Raw genomic sequence first — 19,346 nt, forward strand, 5'->3', positions numbered from 1 at the left:
AAATTTTATTGTAAGGCATTGTTTCTTCTTATTTGGTACTTTATACATTTTCACAATGTGTAAACTCAAAGTGATGTAATAAATAAGCATCATTATCAAGCTTTGCTTCCTTGTTTGTTGCAGAGAAACCCAATAATAAAAAACACATTTCAACCACAATTAACGTGTATATTTAAGCCTTTTGAACTTCAGAACCTTTTGTATCCATGTTCAAAAAGTGTAATTCAATTCTGCCATACAATATTTCAATCATACTCCAGGATGATTTTATGACTAGCTGTTATAATCCTGGAGACAGAAAAAACCCATTCCCAATACAATTTACCATTGCTAAAATAAAGAAGATAAGAAATAATATGTATTATTATGAAATTAGACTGTGAAATTTAATCAAATTAAATTAGTATTTATCAATTAAATAAGAAATTCTACATAGGATATCTTCCAACACAGATTTGGGCTTTCATTCACGATCTAATTACATTTCAGAAAGGGCACATAAGGACATAATAAGAGACTGCTGAATCGAGCCAATGGGCCAACCAGTCCTGCATCCTTCTAGAATCTTAGAACTGTAGAGCTGGAAGGGACCCCGAGGGTCATCTAGTCCAACCCCCTGCAATGCAGGAATCCTGTTTTCACAGTGGCCAATTAGATGCCGCATTAAATACATAAATTTTATGTATTCCATTTATCCCCCTGCTCAAATGTTCATTTCTCCGGATTAGAAAAATCAGTACCGTTTTCCTTCAGTGCAGATCCTTATAAGCAATATTCATAAAACAAATGATCTCTTGAAAGTTTAATAAAGTGTCTGCAGCCTTCAAGTGCTTTGTAGTGCAGGCTCACAGTTTCCTCTGTGACCTGCAAGTTAGTGTGTCAAACTCAAGTGAAATGGACTAGTAACCAGATTGTGACAGCTTCTCCAGAGAGGGAGGAAACCAGTAACAGACATGCTTCACTAAACAGCATCTAGTAATAACAGTCCCACCCCAACTGTGCCACACTGACCTGGAAAAACACTGGGAGTACCTCTCTGAGCTGCTGGAACTGTCAGCTCCATGCAATATATGGAGCATGTACTTTGCCAGAAATGCAGTGTGATGAAAGACTGCCCGCCTCGTGTTCTCGAGCTGTTATATCACTTTCCTTGAAGTCAACCAATTCCCTGATTACATTGCCTCAACTGACTTAAACTTTCTATTCTGCATAATGAATACACCTCAAACAGCAGAGAGCTCTGTGGAATCTTCAACAATACATTTATTGGAAACACAAGTCTTAATGGGCCAGGAACCATACCCTCCAATGCAATATTGGCGATAGATCTATTCTAAAGGATTTTTTTTTACTTTTTGAAAACCTTTTTAATTTGGGTCTACTCTGAGTAAAGCTTAGTTGAATACCACCTTAGTTCTGCAGTGAAGGGTTACACGATCCCCGTTTGGGACAGATGCATATTCCTGCATTGCAGGGGGTTGGACGAGATGACCCTTGGGGTCCCTTCCAACTCTACGATTCTATGAAGCCCTAACCTCAGTTGGCAAAATAAAAAAATTCCTTCAGTAGCACCTTAAAGACCAACTAAGTTTTTATTTTGGTATGAGCTTTCGTGTGCATGCACACTTCTTCAGATTCTTCAGTTGGCAAGTCAGTGTGCATGTGTCCGAAGCATGACAGAAACCCTCTCCCCCACAATGCAAGATACACCACATATTCAAAGTGTGACTTAAAATGAGATCCAGAAAAACTATAAAAGATCCAACCAGAGGAGACACTAAACACTTCTACCTGGGAATGAACTGACAAAGAGAAAGATAACTCAAACTCAAAGAGGGAGCTAGCCAATCCCCAATCGCCCTTGTGTATTGTAATACAGAAACATGGTAGGGTATACAATTTAAAAGTGAAATGAAATCACCACTAAGCCAGAGTTTGTAAGTGTCAAATTTTCCTATTAATTCCAAGTTGGCAGCTTCAGGCTGGACTCTCCCATCGAAACTTTTTTGCTTATTTCAGCCTGAGAGTCTTTATAGGTGTTTTTGCTGAAACAAGGTCCCTGAAAGACTTAGAACTGAGTTGGTGGGGCCCAACTTGATCCTGTTTGAGCTGCAGTCTTCTGAGCCAGGATTCCAAGCTGGCAGGAATAACAACAACAACAATGTTCGCAGCTGACCTTTCCTTAAAAAAAGATTCCCAAGGAGAGATTAGGGGGGAAAGGAAGAGGAAGGAGAGGGGCTTGGCAGCTGCGTCCAACGTGCTTTGCCAAACCCTTTGCGTTTGCTCCAAGCCGACCACAGCACAAGCCCCTTTTAATTTGTCTGTTGCACCCAATTCTCTCTCTCTCTCTCTCTCTCTCTCTCTCTCTCTCTCTCTCTGTGTGTGTGTGTGTGTGTGTGTAGGGCACCCCAGGAGCAAGTGTCTTGACTTGCGGCGACCGATCTGCCTGTCCCACAGCTAGAAGATTTACAACAGCTACTTTTTTTTAAAGGAAGAAATAACTCAATGCAATAATAAATAAATGTTAAGAAACGTGTCAGAGGAGGTCAGTAGCCCAATGCCTAGGACCAAGTTCAGTTTGGCATTACATAAGCCACCTCGAAGCCCCCTCCAGCCTGAAGCAAAACCTCATAGAACAAGCCCAGCAAATCAAATGGGGGACAAAATGTCAACCCCCCCCCCAAAAAAAGCCCAAAGGTCACTTGCCCCCCCCCCCCCGCGCGCTCCTTTTACCTGGCAACTGGAGCAGGGCTCGCCCCCCTCCCGCGCTCAGCCTCGCCGGCGTCTTCCGCCCCTCGCTCTCGCCCAACCAAGAGGAGGCAGGTATCACTTCCGTCGCCTCTCGAGCGCCTTCCTCCCACCATCCACGCTGATCGCTGGTCAGGGCAACGGGGCCAGCCCGCGTCAAAGGCTCCCCTGCGCGTGCGCCTCGGTTAACTCCGCCTTTACCCCCTCCCACCACCACGCCTTCTCTTCCCTGCGAACGTTGGAAAGCCTTTCGGTTCAGCCCGGGCTCGTTGCATAGAGATAGGAAAGAGCGGAAGTGGTCGAGGGAGCAGAGGTGCAAGTCGACCGCCAGACAAAGGCTTCGTTGTTTGTTTTATTTATATGTTGAGTTTCCTGGCTGAGTGTGGGGATTTGAACCCTGGTTTCCCAGGTTCTAGTCCAGCAATCTAACCCCTGTACCACACTGGTTTAGTAAGGCATAGAGATTCCCCGTTAAAGTGAGAGCTGGACCATAAAGAAGGCTGATCTCCGAAGAATTGATGCTTTTGAATTATGGTGCTGGAGGAGACTCTTGAGAGTCCCATGGACTGCAAGAAGATCAAACCTATCCATTCTGAAGGAAATCAGCCCCGAGTGCTCACTGCAAGGACAGATCGTGAAGCTGAGGCTCCAATACTTTGGCCACCTCATGAGAAGACTCTCTGGAAAGGACCCTGATGTTGGGAAAGATTGAGGGCACAAGGAGAAGGGAATGACAGAGGACAAGATGGTTGGTTGGACAGTGTTCTCGAAACTACCAACATGAGTTTGACCAAACTGCGGGAGGCAGTGGAAGACAGGAGTGCCTGACGTGCTCTGGTCCATGGGGTCACGAAGAGTCGGACACGGCTAAACAACAACAGAGATTCCCCTCCAAAACACACTCATGCAATCATAGAATTGTAGAGTTGGAAGGGACCACGAGGGTCATCTGCTCCAACCCCCTGCAATGCAGGTATCTTTTGCCCAATGTGGGGATCAAACCCATAACCCTGAGATAAGATTTCAGCCTTCATGCGAATAGTCTTGTGCCTGTTTGCTCAGCAGAAAAACAACAGTCTTCTGGAGCCTTAATGACTTAGTAATGTATTGTGCCACATGCTGGTGGGACTTAATAGTCCCAAACAATTGGAGGGCACCACACCGGCAACAGCTGCCCTAAGGCTGCAGTCCTCTATGCACACTTAACCTGAGAGTAAGTCCCCTTGAACTCAACAGGACTTACTTCTGAGCAGACACTTGATGGCATGGTTAGCCACTACTCTAGATTAGGTGCTTAACAGTGCAATGCCAGAAGTCCTTCAGAGTTTGATGGGACTTACTTGCAGGTTAACGATGTATAGGATTGCAGCCTAACAATCTGCATTCTTCAAGGGCATCTCCATTGCTTAGTGTTTAAAAATATGTTGCAGCAAAGACCCGATAAATGTGAAATGTGAACTATTTGGAGCATTTGTACCCTGCTCTTCAGCTCCCTCAGTGGTTCACATATGATCAAAAGAAGACAGTCCCTGCCTGCAGGGTTATGATATAAGAAAAACATGGCACGTGCAGGAAAAAGTATACAAAGGGAAGAATCAAACCCAGCCACTAAGTTGCTCTTATAATGACCAGCTGGCTCAATTCTTGGGGCACAAAGTGCCTGATGGAATGGCTGCTCCCAGGTCAGGAAAGGGAGAAAAGGGCTGATAGGCACTATAATTTAAACACTACTTTAAACACTGACTCCCAAGTAAGTCCCATTGTGCTCAATGGAATTTCCTTCTGCATAGGCATGCATAGCTTTACACTGCTAGGATAGCAAGCAACTGAGCTGAGCAGAGCAGAGCAGAGCAGAATAGTTTCTGCCAGTGACAAACTGTGCCACTTGGAAGCTTGCTGGTACAATAGCGTAGTGGATATAATTTTATAGATTTTAGCTTGGGTATATAAAACATTTATAGGTCACATAATAAACCTGAATAATTTAAGACAATAGAAATTCACAGCAACTCCCATGGTGATACATGCTGTTACAAACAAATATGAAAGCTAGAAGCTAAATGGCACTTTAAACCTAGGTTATGTGCACAACAACGGAATGTCATGGAAGAATACAAAGCTGGAAATGAATGAACTGCAGCTAAAATATTATGTTCGTTTTTCACATAGTATAGTCCTTCTCCTGTCCACGCCCTAATATTCTCAAGAGGGTCTCTTCTCCAGTCTTCAGAGTACCTGGAAGTGGGGAGGCAGAAAAAGGTCCTTTCCTTCCACTCTGCAGTTTTAATATGAAATCTTAGGTGCAGTACTGCGCCCAGGGATCAGAAACTGCTCGCGCTAATGAAATTCCGTCACAAAATGCGCCTGGAACAATGGGAGTTTCGAACACTAGATACATGGTGTTTTCATCAGTCTTATCATGGTAGGTCCAGAATTCAAAGAGCTACATTGCACTTTAATGGTTTATGGTCCCAGAGCACTTCCTCAAGCAGCAGGAAACACTTCCTTTGCTTCCAGAAAGCAATTTTACTGAGAATTTAATTTTTTCAACCCTCTTAACTAACCCCTCCATGTGCATATATATCTACTTTTCATATACACAGCACCTTTTTTGAGGCATGCATAATTTCACTTCCCCAAGATCAGTGTGGAAGACCCCCCTACATCAGGGTTTCTCAAAGGGTATGGCAGGAGAGGATGGCAAGTGTGGTGGGAAGATTCAGGGACAATCAAAGAAACAATCAAATCATTAACACAATTAAATTGTTATTTTTTTGCTATCTACTTTTACACTTGCATTATCTACTGGTTTCATTTGCTAATGTGATGGCTTTTGAGACGGTTGTTTTAGGTTGCATCCACATTAGTCAAACTCAGTACACTCGTTGAAGGTCTTGACTACAGAAAAGAACTTAGTTTTATAGTCCTTTTTACCATGTTATGTATTTATAGAGGCTTCCAGACAGCCTGTACAGTGGTGCCTCGCTTAACGAATGCCCTGCTTAACGAAATTTCCGCTTAACGAAAGGATTTTTCGAGTGGAGGTTACCTCGCTAGACGAAAGCGTTTTACGAAAAATTCGTCTAGCGAATCGCGGTTTCCCATAGGAATGCATTGAAATTCAATTAATGCGTTCCTATGGGAAAAAAAAATTCAAAGCATTCCTATGGGATTCGCTAGACGAATTTTTCGCTATAAGAAAAGACCCGTGGAACGAATTAATTTTGTCTAGCGAGGCACCACTGTAATTGTATATTGGTCGTATTTAAAGTAGTGCTAAGGAGATGCCCAACAGAACAACTTCCCCTCCACCACACTGTACTGGGGCTTACATAATATTTATTTGCAAGTGGCATGGAACAGGTTTTCCACAGAAAAATAAAGCACTGGAAAATCTGCTATCCCACATCACTGGTGCGAGACACAGCCATATGTGTATGACTCCCACTTGGAAGTGATGGTAGCAGAACAAGGAGATGAAACATGAAAGTGGCAAATGGAGGACTTGCGTAGAAGCTGTTTCTGTTTTTCCAATTTACTGACATCTACATAGTGTCCAGAACAAGAGCAAACTTTCAAGTCAGCTCTCAACTTCAGTACTTCTACATTTTCTCCTGATCTCAATGTGAGACCATTTTGGTTCAAACACAGATATTGCCACTTAATGCCTATACAGTACTGTTATGAGCAGATCCCCCTCTAGATACTGGTAGATATTCATGCCATCAGGCATCCCCAAATCGCCCCTCCAGATGTTTTGGACTACAATTCCCATCATCCCTGACCACTGGTCCTCTTAGCTAGGGATCATGGGAGTTGTAGGCTAAAACATCTGAAGGGCCGCAGTTTGGGGATGCCTGCCTTAAATCTTCCCCTTGCCAGATTTTAAGGGACAGTTTTTCAATCATATAAATAATATTCTCTGCTCACAAAGTGGAACTTTTTGTGGCGTCCTATATGAATCTACTCATCTCTACCTGCCGCTTGATGATAATAGTACGGAACACAAATGACATACACATATCTGAGTATTTATTTTTGTCCCCCCCCCCCCAGGTACAAAACAACTTTATACTATGTTATCTTCATACACCAACTGCACATGCTATTATGCATTAACAGGTTCACTGACACACACAACTTCCCCCTCCCACTCCAACTCAACAGCTGTTTTCGCTAATGTGCTTATTTTCTACCTGCAGAAATCCTGGTCAGGAGACCCAAAAATGCAGAGATGAAGTCACTGATTGTACTGCTTGAAAATTCACTGAATGTTTCTTGAACAATCTGCATAGTGTGTGTAAAGAAAGCTGGTGGGTTGGGTCTGCAGCCAGCTCACCCTACAAGGCTGCGAATTCAAAACCCTGGGTTCCATTAAAGCCAGGGTTTATTACTGAACACAAGTAGGGCTACATCACAAGTAGGCCTCTGCCTATAGTGATTCTTTCCTAGTGACTTAGGAGTAGATTCATTTGAAGTTCATTCAAGGACAGCATATGTGGAAAACATGTTTAAATTCTAATATTCTGAGCTAGATGGGGCACAGGGACACACACACAACAACAACAACAACAACAACAACAATCAAGCGATTTCATGAATTTGAAGATGGCTTAAAAGGTCTTTTTCATTTCCAAATCTCATCAAGCAATCAGTGCACTTGTGAGGCAATTCAGCCGAATGCCTGAAGTCCAAGTGAATTTTGAGGTCTCCAATCTGCCCTGTTGAATATTCACAATATTGACACAAATAAATCCCTTCTGACATATGAGTGTTCAAATGTTTGCAATATTCCAGCATGCCTGAAAAGCCCTTCCCGCAGTCATCACAAACATGGGGGAATATTTTGGTGTGCTCAATTGCCACATGCCGGTTGACATTGGTATGAAGCCTGCTGCGGAAGCCACATACTTGGCACACAAAGAAGTTCTTGCATTTGTCAAAGCTGATTTTGTTGACCAGGCTGTACTGGCCTTGCTGCTGCCTGCTGTGGTAGCTGTCGCTCAGCTCAATCAGCCGGCCTGCATGCTCATTCACCACATGGCTGTGCAAGTCCTCGGGGTCACTCGTCTCATGTTCACAAAACTGGCACAGGTACTGTTCATCACAGCTGTGCTCCTGGAAATGGAGGTACAGCTCACTGCTGGAGGAGAACTGGACGTCGCATTGCTCACACCAGTAAAGGTGGTCGCTGAAGTGTGTGTCTGCTATGTGCTGGCTCAAGTTCTCAAACATTACCGTTTTGTAGTCACAGTATTTGCAAATGTAGGGATCTTCCTCATGGATTTTTAAGTGTTCAATAAGCACTTTTTTAGAGGAGAACGTTTCTTTACATACCCGGCAGATGTGGCCCTCAGGACATGCCTTGTGCTTCAGGACAAGATGCTGCTTCAAATCTGAAAAGTACTTGCTGTTAAATGCGCAACGCTCACATTTGTATAAGCCACTGCTGTTGGCCCGTAAGAGAGGCCATTTTGGCTGAATGGTAACATTCAAAGGAGGGTTTTTCTCAAGCACTTTGCAGGTTTCAACTGGGATTTCCTCAGCTTCCTCCGCTTCAAACTTCTCCGGGGAAATAGTTTGAGTTTCTATGTCATGAACTTCAACAGCCTGGACTTCAGTAGTAGAAATTTCTACAGTCTGAATATCCAGTGGTTTCTCTTCTTCAGTTAAGCTGTCATTGAAGATAGGAGACTCGCATGTGTCTTTAAAAATTCCATTATTGGCAGGTTTATCTGCAAAAAGGGTATAAAAGATATGCAAGATGAAAATCAGATGCACAGTTTTTTTTCTTTTGCCATTTTAATGTGCCTGACAAAAATGTATCAAAGTACAATGGATAGAAATATTAGCTTTGTACTAGACCAATCCAAGTTCTACTGAGTTATGGACAAGGAGATCACATATGTGAATTAAAAAGCAAGATGCTAAACCTTACCTCGATTATCAGAAACCTTCAAGTCTAGCTGTTTCATAGAACACACACTGTAGCAGTGGTCAGAAAATATGCCACTATTGTCTATGTATTTTGGGACGCCTGAAGAATCTAGACAGTTAGAAGGAAAAGCAAGCATTAGCTTGACACACTTTTTTTGCTGCTTTCTGATGCAATGTACAGAAACTACAACTGATATACTTTGCACTGATGACCAATGCTGAAAACAGTATTTAGAACTTATATAGCAATGTTTATTTCCAAAGTATGACAGTATCAAGGACATTGTGTTCTTATGCTCAGTTCCCTGCAGTAAATAAATTAACAAGGTTAACAAAGGAATCCAGAAATACTGTAAATGGATGGTATTTCGGTGGCAGTTATGGCTTTATAGGACAGAGGGCTCTGAATCCTCAATCCATCACCTTGCCTTTTCTCAGAATAGCCTAGACAATAAATTATTATTTAGCATATTTCTCTTAGAAGCAACAATGCTAACACAGTGGACAGAAATCCTTTTGCTCCTTATTTGATACCATGGTGACAGCAGTGGTGCTACTGCAGACACCAATGAGCATTACTGTGTGTTGTACACAGCACTGTAGTTTCTGGACAAACTTCTATTTCAGTCATACTGTAATCGAGAACCATAAAGGTTTGCAGCTTTTATACTGAACGTACAACATTATAACTACATATATTATATGCATAAACACATGCTTTGCAGATTCAATAAACTGGTACATTTTAAATAAGCGGGAATAGGGAAAGATATATGTCCTAGTTGATGCTTAGTTTTGAAAAAATACACTTTTCTTTACCCACCCATTTCAAAATGTATCTTGTAACTGTTTAGCTTTGTAGCTTTGTTCAAAAGATAACTAATAGCTTTCTGTAAATGGAATAGATAAACATATTGATCTACCTGAATAGCGTGAGGGGTGTAGAGTCTTCCTTTTCCTCTTCTTTGGATGTTCATTCATTTTGCTTCAGTCTAAACAAATTGAAATAAAAAAGAACAGAAAGAACAGAAAGAAAAATGATAAACTTGATAAGCTCCTTTACAGTTAGTTAGACGGGAAAATATATACGCACAACACAAGTCAATAATTTAACCACCCCTGCTGTGTATCAACGTGATCAGCAAGATGATATTTGCCAAGTCTTAAGGCTCTAAGTAACAAATTATTCCAAAAACTAGACATTGTTTGTCACTGGAAGACTTTGTGACACCTGTCAGTCACAACAGGATTTTTCAGGGTGAAAGGTCCATCTATTTAGATTAGTTTGTGCTGGTTTGTAGGTGTTAGATTGCTGCAATTGATTTTTTATGTAATTTATCTGCAATGTTGGGTATTCCTTGTTGCACGCCTTTATTATATGTAGGTGCCCATATTGGGCATTAGTGTAGTTTAGCTTAGCAATGAAAATAAAAAGTTTTATCCACTAGTTGCACAAGCAAGGCAACTTTCATAACCAATCTTTCTCTTCTCTTCCTCCCTTGAAAAAACACTCTCCATAGGGTTGGGCCCCCGTCCTGAACCGTGTGGGCTGTGTTGCACACAACTGCCGTGTGAGGGAGGGGGAAATTGCTTGAAGCCAGACTGAGAGATCTTGGGCCAGCAGCACTTAATGTGCTATTTGAAAACACTGGTGAGGATACTATCTATGTATCAACGTCAGAAGAACAACAGGGGAACATAGTTATGAATCCACTGTGGCTGCTTTGCTGTTGAAGGATTTCCTTTCTCAGGGACCAACACATTTTGCCTAGTTTTGTAGCTAGTCAAAATGCATGTTTGTCATTGATGCTGCCCTCCCCTGAAGGAAAAGAAATGAAACTTTCATTGCAATGTCAAACAATTTTAATCTCACCTTTGGAATTGAAAGTAATATGACTGGACAGAAAAAGATGAGGCAGTTCTCTCACCATTTCCCCCTTTGAAAAACTGCTGAATGTCATTTTACAACCAAGGGTCTATTCTTGTGTTATTTTCAAATTGGTCTTAATTAGATATTAGATATGTTCTTCCCTGGGTTTACATAATAAAATGTGAGGAAAAGAACTGGGTCTTCCAACTTATGAGACAAACTCTTCATTAGAAGCTGAAGAACTGTCAACTATACAACTTCTTACAACAGAGGAAACATCTGGAGGAAGAAATAAAGCAAGCATCAAAAGAAACCTAATCAGATTAGAGGAACTATGCAAAGCGCAAACTATTCTTATGATCTGTTTGTAAATTACCTTGAGACACATGTGGAAGGAGACCAATGAATTAATTAACAACAATTTGAGGACTAGAATCTCCTTGCTTTGAAATATTAATCAGTCATATAGGCAGAGATTTAAAGAAGAGGTGCTGCCTTGTATAATACACACCAGGAGTGGGTAACTGCTGGCTTTACAGTCATAACTCGTGTTGCGTCCGCTTCATGTTGCGTCTTTTTGTGTTATGTTTTGTGGCAACCCAGAAGTACCAGAATGGGTTACTTGCGGGTGCTTGCGGCTTCTTAGAAACTAAGTTTCTACTACAGCAGACAAAAATGCATTTCACATTCCCAGTTCACAAATTAGAAATGTTACCAGGGCACTTTGTGAATGAGTGTAAGTTCACTGGAGAATAACTTTAACAGCAGGTGAACACAACGTAGTTCACAAAAAGAGCCAAGAGTCAAATTAGGATATTCTCAAAGATGGAAATATTTTCAACAGGGAATTTCTGTTCAGTCAGAGAGATAATCTGTAAGGAGTAGGCTCTCTTATGTGACATGCAAGCTGGTGTTGTATAGAAACTATGAGATCAAGTGATTCACAAAGTGCCTGTTTTAAATATCACCCCTGCCAACAAGTCACTAGGTGGTCTTAGGGAAGTCAGTACTAGTAAGATTTTCAAATTACTAATCCTGCTCTTGACTTTACCATGCCTGAAGTCCTAAATAACCAGGTGTGCACTATTCAACATTTTTAAAAATTGAAAACAGAAAGCATATCTCGATGTGTCTGCCGTAACTCTTAAGCCAATGTAGTTGATGATACGTATTTTTTGAAATGTGGCATTGCTCCACCCAAAGTATTATTCCCTGAACTTCAGCTATAATCATATTCACATTAGTCATCAGCATAAGGCATTAACCGAGAATTAGGACCAGACAAAATTAATTTGGGGATTAACTTTGAAAACTTGTGTTGCTGTAGAGATATGCACTGGCTCCTCATCAATTGACAATGTTGACACAGTGCAGCACTGGATCAGCAAAAGGGGTGGGTGGGTTGTAGCATGCACATCTGGATTGCAATGCTCACTAGGGGCTGTCCCTGGAGAAAAAAACCTACCGTACATATTCTTGGATCTTTCCCAATATACTCAATGTACTCTGAAACTACTTATAGACACAGGCTTCCTGATCAAGTACTAGTTGACCCATATGGCCTCATGCACCATTCCAGCTCAAATGTCTGACCTTTGGCTGACTGGAAGAATTTCTGTGAGACAATACAGTTGCAAGAGTGTTGCCTCTGGCAAACCCAGAAATAACCAGTCAGCTGGAGGTTATTTAATTGAAAGCAAGGGATGCATTCTGGAGCACAGAGTCTCTGTAAGAGCTCTCTGTCCTGTTGCCTAGAGAGACATGAAGGAGAGTGTTCTTCAAAAGGGTCCTAGGTCACCAAGTTCAGGGATCAGGGCCTACTGCAAGAGTTAGGCCAAGACTCCTTTGTCTCACAGTCTGAATTTCTGAAAATTCAGTTTTATCTTTAAAAGAACAAGTTTTCATTACAGAGCAACAGTCATGGTTGAGAAGATAAATTTGAAACTATGTAAGCAGTATGTGAAAATGGGCAAATCTTTGTGCTCTGGCTGGCTTTCTATTCCTTCCAGCTTGTACCTCTTCTACGACTGCAGTAACACTCAATTAAAATACTGATTTAAGAATAATGTGTGCCAACCAAATAGGTTTATGCAAAAGAAAGTAATTTTCCATCTACCGTACTTAATGGCTGACCGAACTTGGATTTCATGCCCCACTCCATGAACAGTAGGTCATAAGGGCATGATGATCACATGAAATACATACTCATCAAAAACAGGTACTCATAAATTCCCCTACCAAATTATTTAAATTAGAGCAAGCCACCTTTTTAATATCTTGTGAACTTTTTTAAAAGAAACCTGTTGAAGATTTAATGGCAAGACGTACAAGAGGCACACATATCGGACAAGCAGTAAATCAGTCAAGTGAAAGATTATTTTGCTTTTCCTGATCTTTCTTTTGCATTTGTTGTTAAGAATATTATGGTTAAATCCGAAAAGGAGTTTAATTCATATAATTGTAGTGTTGGCAGGGACCCCAAGGATCATCTAGTCCAAACTATGGTTTAGCTCAGTGCAGCAGTAAAACAACTGGGGAGGAGTGGCTCTTCTCTCTGGGAGCTCATGCATTCATACTAAGCCATGGTTTACTTAGTCTGATGTGTGAACCAGACCTATAAATGACAAAGCACCAGCATTTAAAAAGAATGGGAATGAGATTGATTTTATGCGAGATATACGGTAAAGAATTGAGAAAACAGAAAATAAGAACAGCACTTGCTCCTGAGGATTGTGATTTTAGTTTCTTTCCCAAAACAGATATATTTCCATATGCTATATTTAACTTGTAAATGTGACTTGGCAGTTTTCCCTCCCATTCGCCAAAAGCTCCCTCTCAGTGGAGGGGAGCAGTTTTGGAGTATGTGTGACTATTGCCCTCCCCATCAATCAGCGCTAGAAACTGAGATATGAAAACTATGAGCTAAATGGCACCTTAAACCTAGGTTATGAGAGCAACAACGGAATGTCTAGGCACACTTTTTAATAACAATAATACAAAGCTGAAAATGAATGAACTGCAGCAAAAGTATTTTGTTTGATTTCACATGGTCTAGACCAGACATCCCCAGACTTCGGCCCTCCAGATGTTTTGGACTACAATTCCCATCATCCCTGACCACTGGTCCTCTTAGCTAGGAATCATGGGAGTTGTAGGCCAAAACATCTGGAGGGCCGCAGTTTGGGGATGCCTGGTCTAGACCTTTCCCTGCCCACCCCCCTAATATTCTTCAGAGGGTCTCTTCTCCAGTCCTAGGTGCAGTACAGCGCCCAGAGCTCAGAAACTGCTTGCACGAATGAAATTCCGTCACAAAATGCGCCAAAAGGATGGGAGTTTCGAACACTGCTATCAATACCTTCACATCTGGACAACACATTAAGCAGAATGACGTTGTTTGAATCCCAGGAAATGGAATGGAGCATTCCATCTCAAATACCAGAGGGGAACTATTTTTTAAACGTTTCTCAAAATAAAAGTCTCCTGTCAAGTAAAACATAAATCAAGGATAAGTGTTTTAGCACAGTGAACTAAATATCTACTTGCAGGGAGCATTTTTTAAAAGTAAGATATAACTTTTTCTTTTTTTTAAAAAAGTGCCCATCAATCATGACTTGATATCTGAAAAGATACAGTTGTTTTCTCCATGTCAGTTCCACCTCATATGCTTTGAGGACATATATGCTGCACAAGAATCCTCCTGCAAGTGTTACAAGGAACCAAAAGATTCTAGAATGGGTGCCCTTCCATTATTCCAAATAAACCTATCCCAAATCCCAGAAAACAAATCCCAGGTCTTCTCACAAGGTACATTTCTACCAGGAATAAGTATAAGAAATAAAAACTGCCAGCCCTCCACCCTATGAAAGCCTCCTCTTACACTTACACACACACACACCACAAACACACACATATGTCCCTGCCTTAAGAAGTGTGTAGACTGCAGAAATGATGGGCAATGGAAGAGGTAAAAAGTAGATCCTCTAACCTGCCTCTTTCCTTTTCCTTAGCACAAGTGGGTTCAACACATAAGAGCAGCCTGCTGGATCAGATCAACAGCGTATCTAGTCTGCATCCTGTTCTCACAGCGGCCAACCAGATAGCACTACAGTGAGCACAAAAGCACTCTCCCCTCCCCTGGTTTCCAGCAACTGATATTCAGAAGCATTGCTACCGGTACCTCCAACTGTGCCAGTAGAGCACAGCCACAATGGCCATTGATAACCCTCTCATCTTCTTAAAGTCATTCTTGGGAAAGTAAGTTTCATAGTATGAGGAATTTTTTTTAATCTGTCCTAAATCTGTTTCTAAATCGCTCCCCGGCTTAGAATTAGGATGTCTTGCGCGCTGCTGCCATTTACCATTCATCGATTAACTGGGTCGAGGATCCCAGGGCGGTTTTACATAGCCACACGTTGCTTTCCCCCCGCCCTACAATAACTGGCTACCCCCCTCAGAAGGCGAGAGGCACGTTCATAATGGGATGGATCCCCTTGACAAGAGAGAATAAACAGATGGACGTAATCACGCCTGGGTCCATCCTGCAGATGAAGATGATGATGATGATTAGAGTGTGTGTGGAGCTAACGAGCCTCCTACAATCCCACAAAGCTGAAGAGAATTAAGGAGCTCGAGTTGCCTCAGAGTTTGGGGGTGGCGTGCCATGGAGAAGAAGAAGAGGAAGAAATAATAGCGGGATTTCCTTCTTCCCTTCTCCCCCTTCCAGTGGCAGGAGGATATCTGGAGGAAAAAGGGGGCGAAACCTTCCTTCCCTCCCCACACCTACCCCACGCCTTCCGCGCCACAGGACTCACCTTGAGCAGCAGGCCGCAAGCGGCGCCTCACACACGCGACGCCGCCGCCGCAACGGAAGACGGGGTGGGGAGGGGAGGGACGGAGCGCGCGCGCGCCATGTTGCCCCGCCCCCGACGCAGCTGGGCGCATGCGGGCGTCGACGCCGCGACCCCTGAGGGCCTCGCGGTGAGACCGGCCGATCTAACACACCCAGGCAGGGAGGTGTGTCCTAGGATGCCGGTGGTTAGCGGGGCTGTACCATTTTTAGATGGCAGTTTTTGAATCCGCCTCTGTGTCAACACAGCAACTCTTTGCAGGTGAAAATAGGCGCGCTTGCATCAAGAGGCGGGAGGGTTTTTGTGTTTCTCTGTTGTGGATTCTTTTACGTTCAGATTTTTTAAAATAAAAAAAATTCCTCACCCCAGCTGCGGTCCGAAGTGGTACAGTCCATTCTAGGCACCCGCCGGGACTCTCGCCACCTCGTTCTGATAAATGTGGGAAAGGGCGGGTGACGTCCCCTTCACACCTTTATGCGAACTCGCCTACACGCTTTCATTTTCAGCACGCGGGGTTAACTGTGATCTTTAATTGCATTCATTTTAAGCATTTAACGGATTTGCTCCTGTTTTGCCCACATGCTGAAAATGAAAATGTATGAGCGAGTTCTGTACAGGTATATAAACTGTTGTTGTTTAGTCGTTTAGTCGTGTCCGACTCTTCGTGACCCCATGGACCATAGCACGCCAGGCACTCCTGTCTTGCACTGCCTCCCGCAGCCTGGTCAAACTCATTCTCGTAGGTTCGAGAACACAGTCCAACCATCTCATCCTCTGTCGTCCCCTTCTCCTTGTGCCCTCAAATCTTTCCCAACATCAAGGTCTTTTCCAGGGAGTCTTCTCTTCTCATGAGGTGGCCAAAGTATTGGAGCCTCAGCTTCAGGATCTGTCCTTCCAGTGAGCACTCAGGGCTGATTTCCTTAAGAATGGATAGGTTTGATCTTCTTGCAGTCCATGGGACTCTCAAGAGTCTCCTCCAGCACCATAATTCATAGTTATATAAACTATATAGCTTTAATTCTATCAATGTTTACTTTTTTATCAATTTTTTTTAATGATTGCTTATTCTAAGGTTTTTTTAGCATTCCTATTTTTAATCTGATGAGAAGTGCAAATATGTTCCAATATTGCCATTTTATCCAATCAGTGTATTTATATATTAAAAAATTAAGTGACTTACATGTTGAGAGCGTATGTTTGCATTTTCCTGTACTGTGTTGCACCAATGCGTTTTGAACATATTCCACTTTTCCATAAATCAACTACTGTACTACATTACTGCCCTTCTCATACTCTGATGAGGTTCGTGTAATTTTATCATACAGGCAACGATGTCTTACGCTTGTCCAATATGTCTTCGATTGCACATGCGCACATCACAGCAACTTGGAAAAAGGGGAGGGTGGAGCAGACTTATGTGTGCTCTACAAACCCGGGGGTGGGGGGTGGGGGTCAGGAACGTAAACCCTGCGCAAAACGGTTGTTGCCTGTATTTAAAATCCCAGCAGTAGGAGAGCTGAAAAGCAGAGCTCACTTAATCAGCTGTGCAGTGACAGACTTCCCTCAAGCCTTCTCTCCCCTCAACTGTTACCTGGGGGCAGCCGTTCCATCGGACTCAATGGAGAGATAAGAAGTTGGACTCATTTCACCAGCTTTGTTGGAGATCCAGCTCTATCATGTACCTCCTGTCTTAGAACAGTGCCAGCTGGTCACTATAGAAACAACAGTCTAGAAATTGGTGCCCAAGTTTAGATTTTCCTCTTTCCACTTTGGCCATGTTGGACTGTAAGTCACTCTGGGAGCCTTTTTTGGCAAATGCACCAAACAAACAAACAAACCAGAGCAGAACATGGAAACGCCGTTTACCTTCCCGCTGTAGCGGTACCTATTTATCTACTTGCACTTTGAAGTGCTTTCGAACTGCTAGGTTGGCAGGAGCTGGGACCGAGCAACGGGAGCTCACCCCGTCGCAGGGATTCGAACCGCCGACCTTCTGATCAGCAAGCCCTAGGCTCAGTGGTTTAACCCACAGCGCCACCTGGGTCCCGTTGGGGACCTTATCTTTCCCAATTATGACAGGTTGTAATATGGGCAGCTGTCAATACATTAATGCCCGTTTCTCTATCCTCTACTAGGGCTTCATATTTTACAGAGGCGATTTTAGGGTAGCGCGACCAGTTCGGCCGCACTGGGTGCCGCACTGCAGGGGGCACCACAACAGTGCTGTAGAATGGAGCACAAGAGGCTGGTGATGCAAAATTTTAGTGTCCCACAGAGCACTGCTGAAATTTGAGAGCCCCAAGTCCCCCACTGTCTTTTACACAACCAACTAGAACAACCAATGGGAGTAAACACCCTGTGATTATTTTGATTTCTCCAATTATACTGGGACATAATTTCTTTCTTTTCAGACAGGTCCAGAAAATGCTCTGTCTGAAAACATATTTTTTGGACTATCATGCAGTTGTCTTCAAGAGATAGTAATGCGGGTGACACATGTTAATGTGCGCTGAATGAGTCAGGTCAATGTGTATTATGACACAAGGTTGCCTAAGGACTAGGCAACAAGAAAGCAGAGTTGGGAGGATCTGGGGAAATGAACAGGGGGAGGAAGGAAGCTAAGGGGAATGGAGCAGGAGGAAGGAATCCAAGAGGAGGTAACAGAGCAGGAGTTGGATGCTGAGGAGAACATCAGGCAGCTGGATGGAACACTTCAGGAGCAATTCACAGAGCTGGAGGAAAGTGAACAGGAGAATATTCTAGAACAGGAAGGAGAACCACAGGAAGAGAGCACTGAGCTGGATGGAGCTATGCCGCAAGAAATCCCAGAAGAGATTGGCAGGGATCATGAGTGTGTTACAGGTGTGGCTGGAGGAGCCAGGCCAAAGATCAAGGAGCAGGTTCAGGGTGGGCAGGAAGATTATTATATAGAGCAGCCTACAGAAGCCCCAAAAAGGAATACTGAGCAAATTAGAGCAAGCCAAGATGTATTCAGAGGGTGGACCACAGGAACCCATAGGAAGATCTTGAGACACGCTGGGAGATCCTGGGAAGAGATCACAGACCAAGCGGGAAGAGGGCAAGGGAAGATGGCAGAACAGGACAACCAAGGTCAAGAAGCAGGTCTAAAACTAGTCAGGGACCTCTTGGCTGTTGTTGCCAGATCTGACCTTCCCCACGAGGAAAAGCTGGAGCTGGAATTTGTGACTCTCCAGTTTATGATGGGAGGCAATGTGCACTTGCTTGGGGAGCTACAAAGCCAGGCAGTGGTGGAGACCTTCCGCCAGGAGGTGTTTGCAAAGTTCCCAATCCCAGCTTTCCATGTGACGAGCTCGGTGATCTGCTGCGACCAAGCAGCCAGCCAAAGGCCCGAGAGACCCCAGGTCCTGAATGAAAATGGCTGCTCCAGGCAACAAGAAAGAATCTACTCCCAGCTCATCTTCTTCCTGTGCAGAGCCCCTTTCTTAAAGTCGTGGGACCAACTGGATCGACTGGCCGAAATGCTGCACAAGCTGAAGAACTGCATCTACTATAACCCAGTGGCTCTGGTTGGGGTCATTGTGCAGGTGGATCCAGACCCAGGTTTGGATGCAGAACAAGAGGCCCGGGCACGGCGCTGGCTGAGGTGCTTGCTAGATGGGTTCTTCTGCTGTGACTTATTGTTAGATCATGACGGGACAGAGCCAGAAGTTCAAGTTCAGGTAGCTGTCTATCAGTCAGGCCAGCCCGAGAGGGCTTTAGAGGTGAAGAGAGCAGCATGTCAGGCAATACGAGCAGCTCTAAAGTTCTGAATTGGCACCACAGATGAACACTCTGCTCACATCAGGTAAGCTTAAAGGAACAGAGCAACATTGACTACTAGAATGAGATGGAATCTAGATGCAAGGGGACAGCAGAAGCAGATTCCTCATCCCCCCTCACTGATCCAGGGCCTAGGACAGGCT

The 19,346-nt window shown here is 43.4% G+C and overlaps 3 protein-coding genes across 3 annotated transcripts in view; 1 reads left to right on the plus strand and 2 right to left on the minus strand.

Moving 5' to 3' along the window:
- Positions 1 to 2,877, minus strand: part of MFN1 (mitofusin 1) — a 34,111-nt gene extending 31,234 nt beyond the window's left edge. Inside the window, exon 1 of the mRNA XM_035134153.2 lies at positions 2,734 to 2,877. Within this exon, the coding sequence (XP_034990044.1) occupies positions 2,734 to 2,864 (131 nt within the window). The 5' untranslated portion in view covers positions 2,865 to 2,877. The remainder of the gene's footprint in view (positions 1 to 2,733) is intronic.
- A 3,916-nt stretch (positions 2,878 to 6,793) lies between these two features.
- On the minus strand, positions 6,794 to 15,431 carry ZNF639 (zinc finger protein 639). Its single transcript, XM_035134151.2, has 4 exons — positions 15,367 to 15,431; positions 9,609 to 9,677; positions 8,687 to 8,794; positions 6,794 to 8,483 (listed from the first exon to the last, which is right to left on the minus strand). Exons 2-4 carry the CDS (start codon positions 9,664 to 9,666, stop codon positions 7,333 to 7,335), a joined length of 1,317 nt encoding a protein of 438 aa, XP_034990042.1. The 5' UTR covers positions 9,667 to 9,677; positions 15,367 to 15,431; the 3' UTR covers positions 6,794 to 7,332.
- Positions 15,432 to 17,177: 1,746 nt separating this feature from the next.
- Positions 17,178 to 19,193, plus strand: LOC118093946 (uncharacterized). Its single transcript, XM_035133811.1, has 2 exons — positions 17,178 to 17,187; positions 18,007 to 19,193. The coding sequence occupies exons 1-2, from the start codon at positions 17,178 to 17,180 to the stop codon at positions 19,191 to 19,193; spliced, it is 1,197 nt and encodes a 398-aa protein (XP_034989702.1).
- The last annotated feature ends 153 nt before the right edge of the window (positions 19,194 to 19,346 follow it).

The sequence above is a fragment of the Zootoca vivipara genome, chromosome 5 (genome assembly GCF_963506605.1).
Source record: "Zootoca vivipara chromosome 5, rZooViv1.1, whole genome shotgun sequence".
NCBI lineage: Eukaryota > Metazoa > Chordata > Lepidosauria > Squamata > Lacertidae > Zootoca > Zootoca vivipara.

Bases quoted from the DNA above. Each gene is read 5' to 3' on its own strand.
- ZNF639 (XM_035134151.2), bottom strand. From the start codon at position 9,666: ATGAATGAACATCCAAAGAAGAGGAAAAGGAAGACTCTACACCCCTCA. The intron at 8,795-9,608 runs GTAGATCAATAT...CTAACTGTCTAG, and splicing joins ACACCCCTCACGCTATTCAG to ATTCTTCAGGCGTCCCAAAA. The intron at 8,484-8,686 runs GTAAGGTTTAGC...CCCTTTTTGCAG, and splicing joins GAAGGTTTCTGATAATCGAG to ATAAACCTGCCAATAATGGA.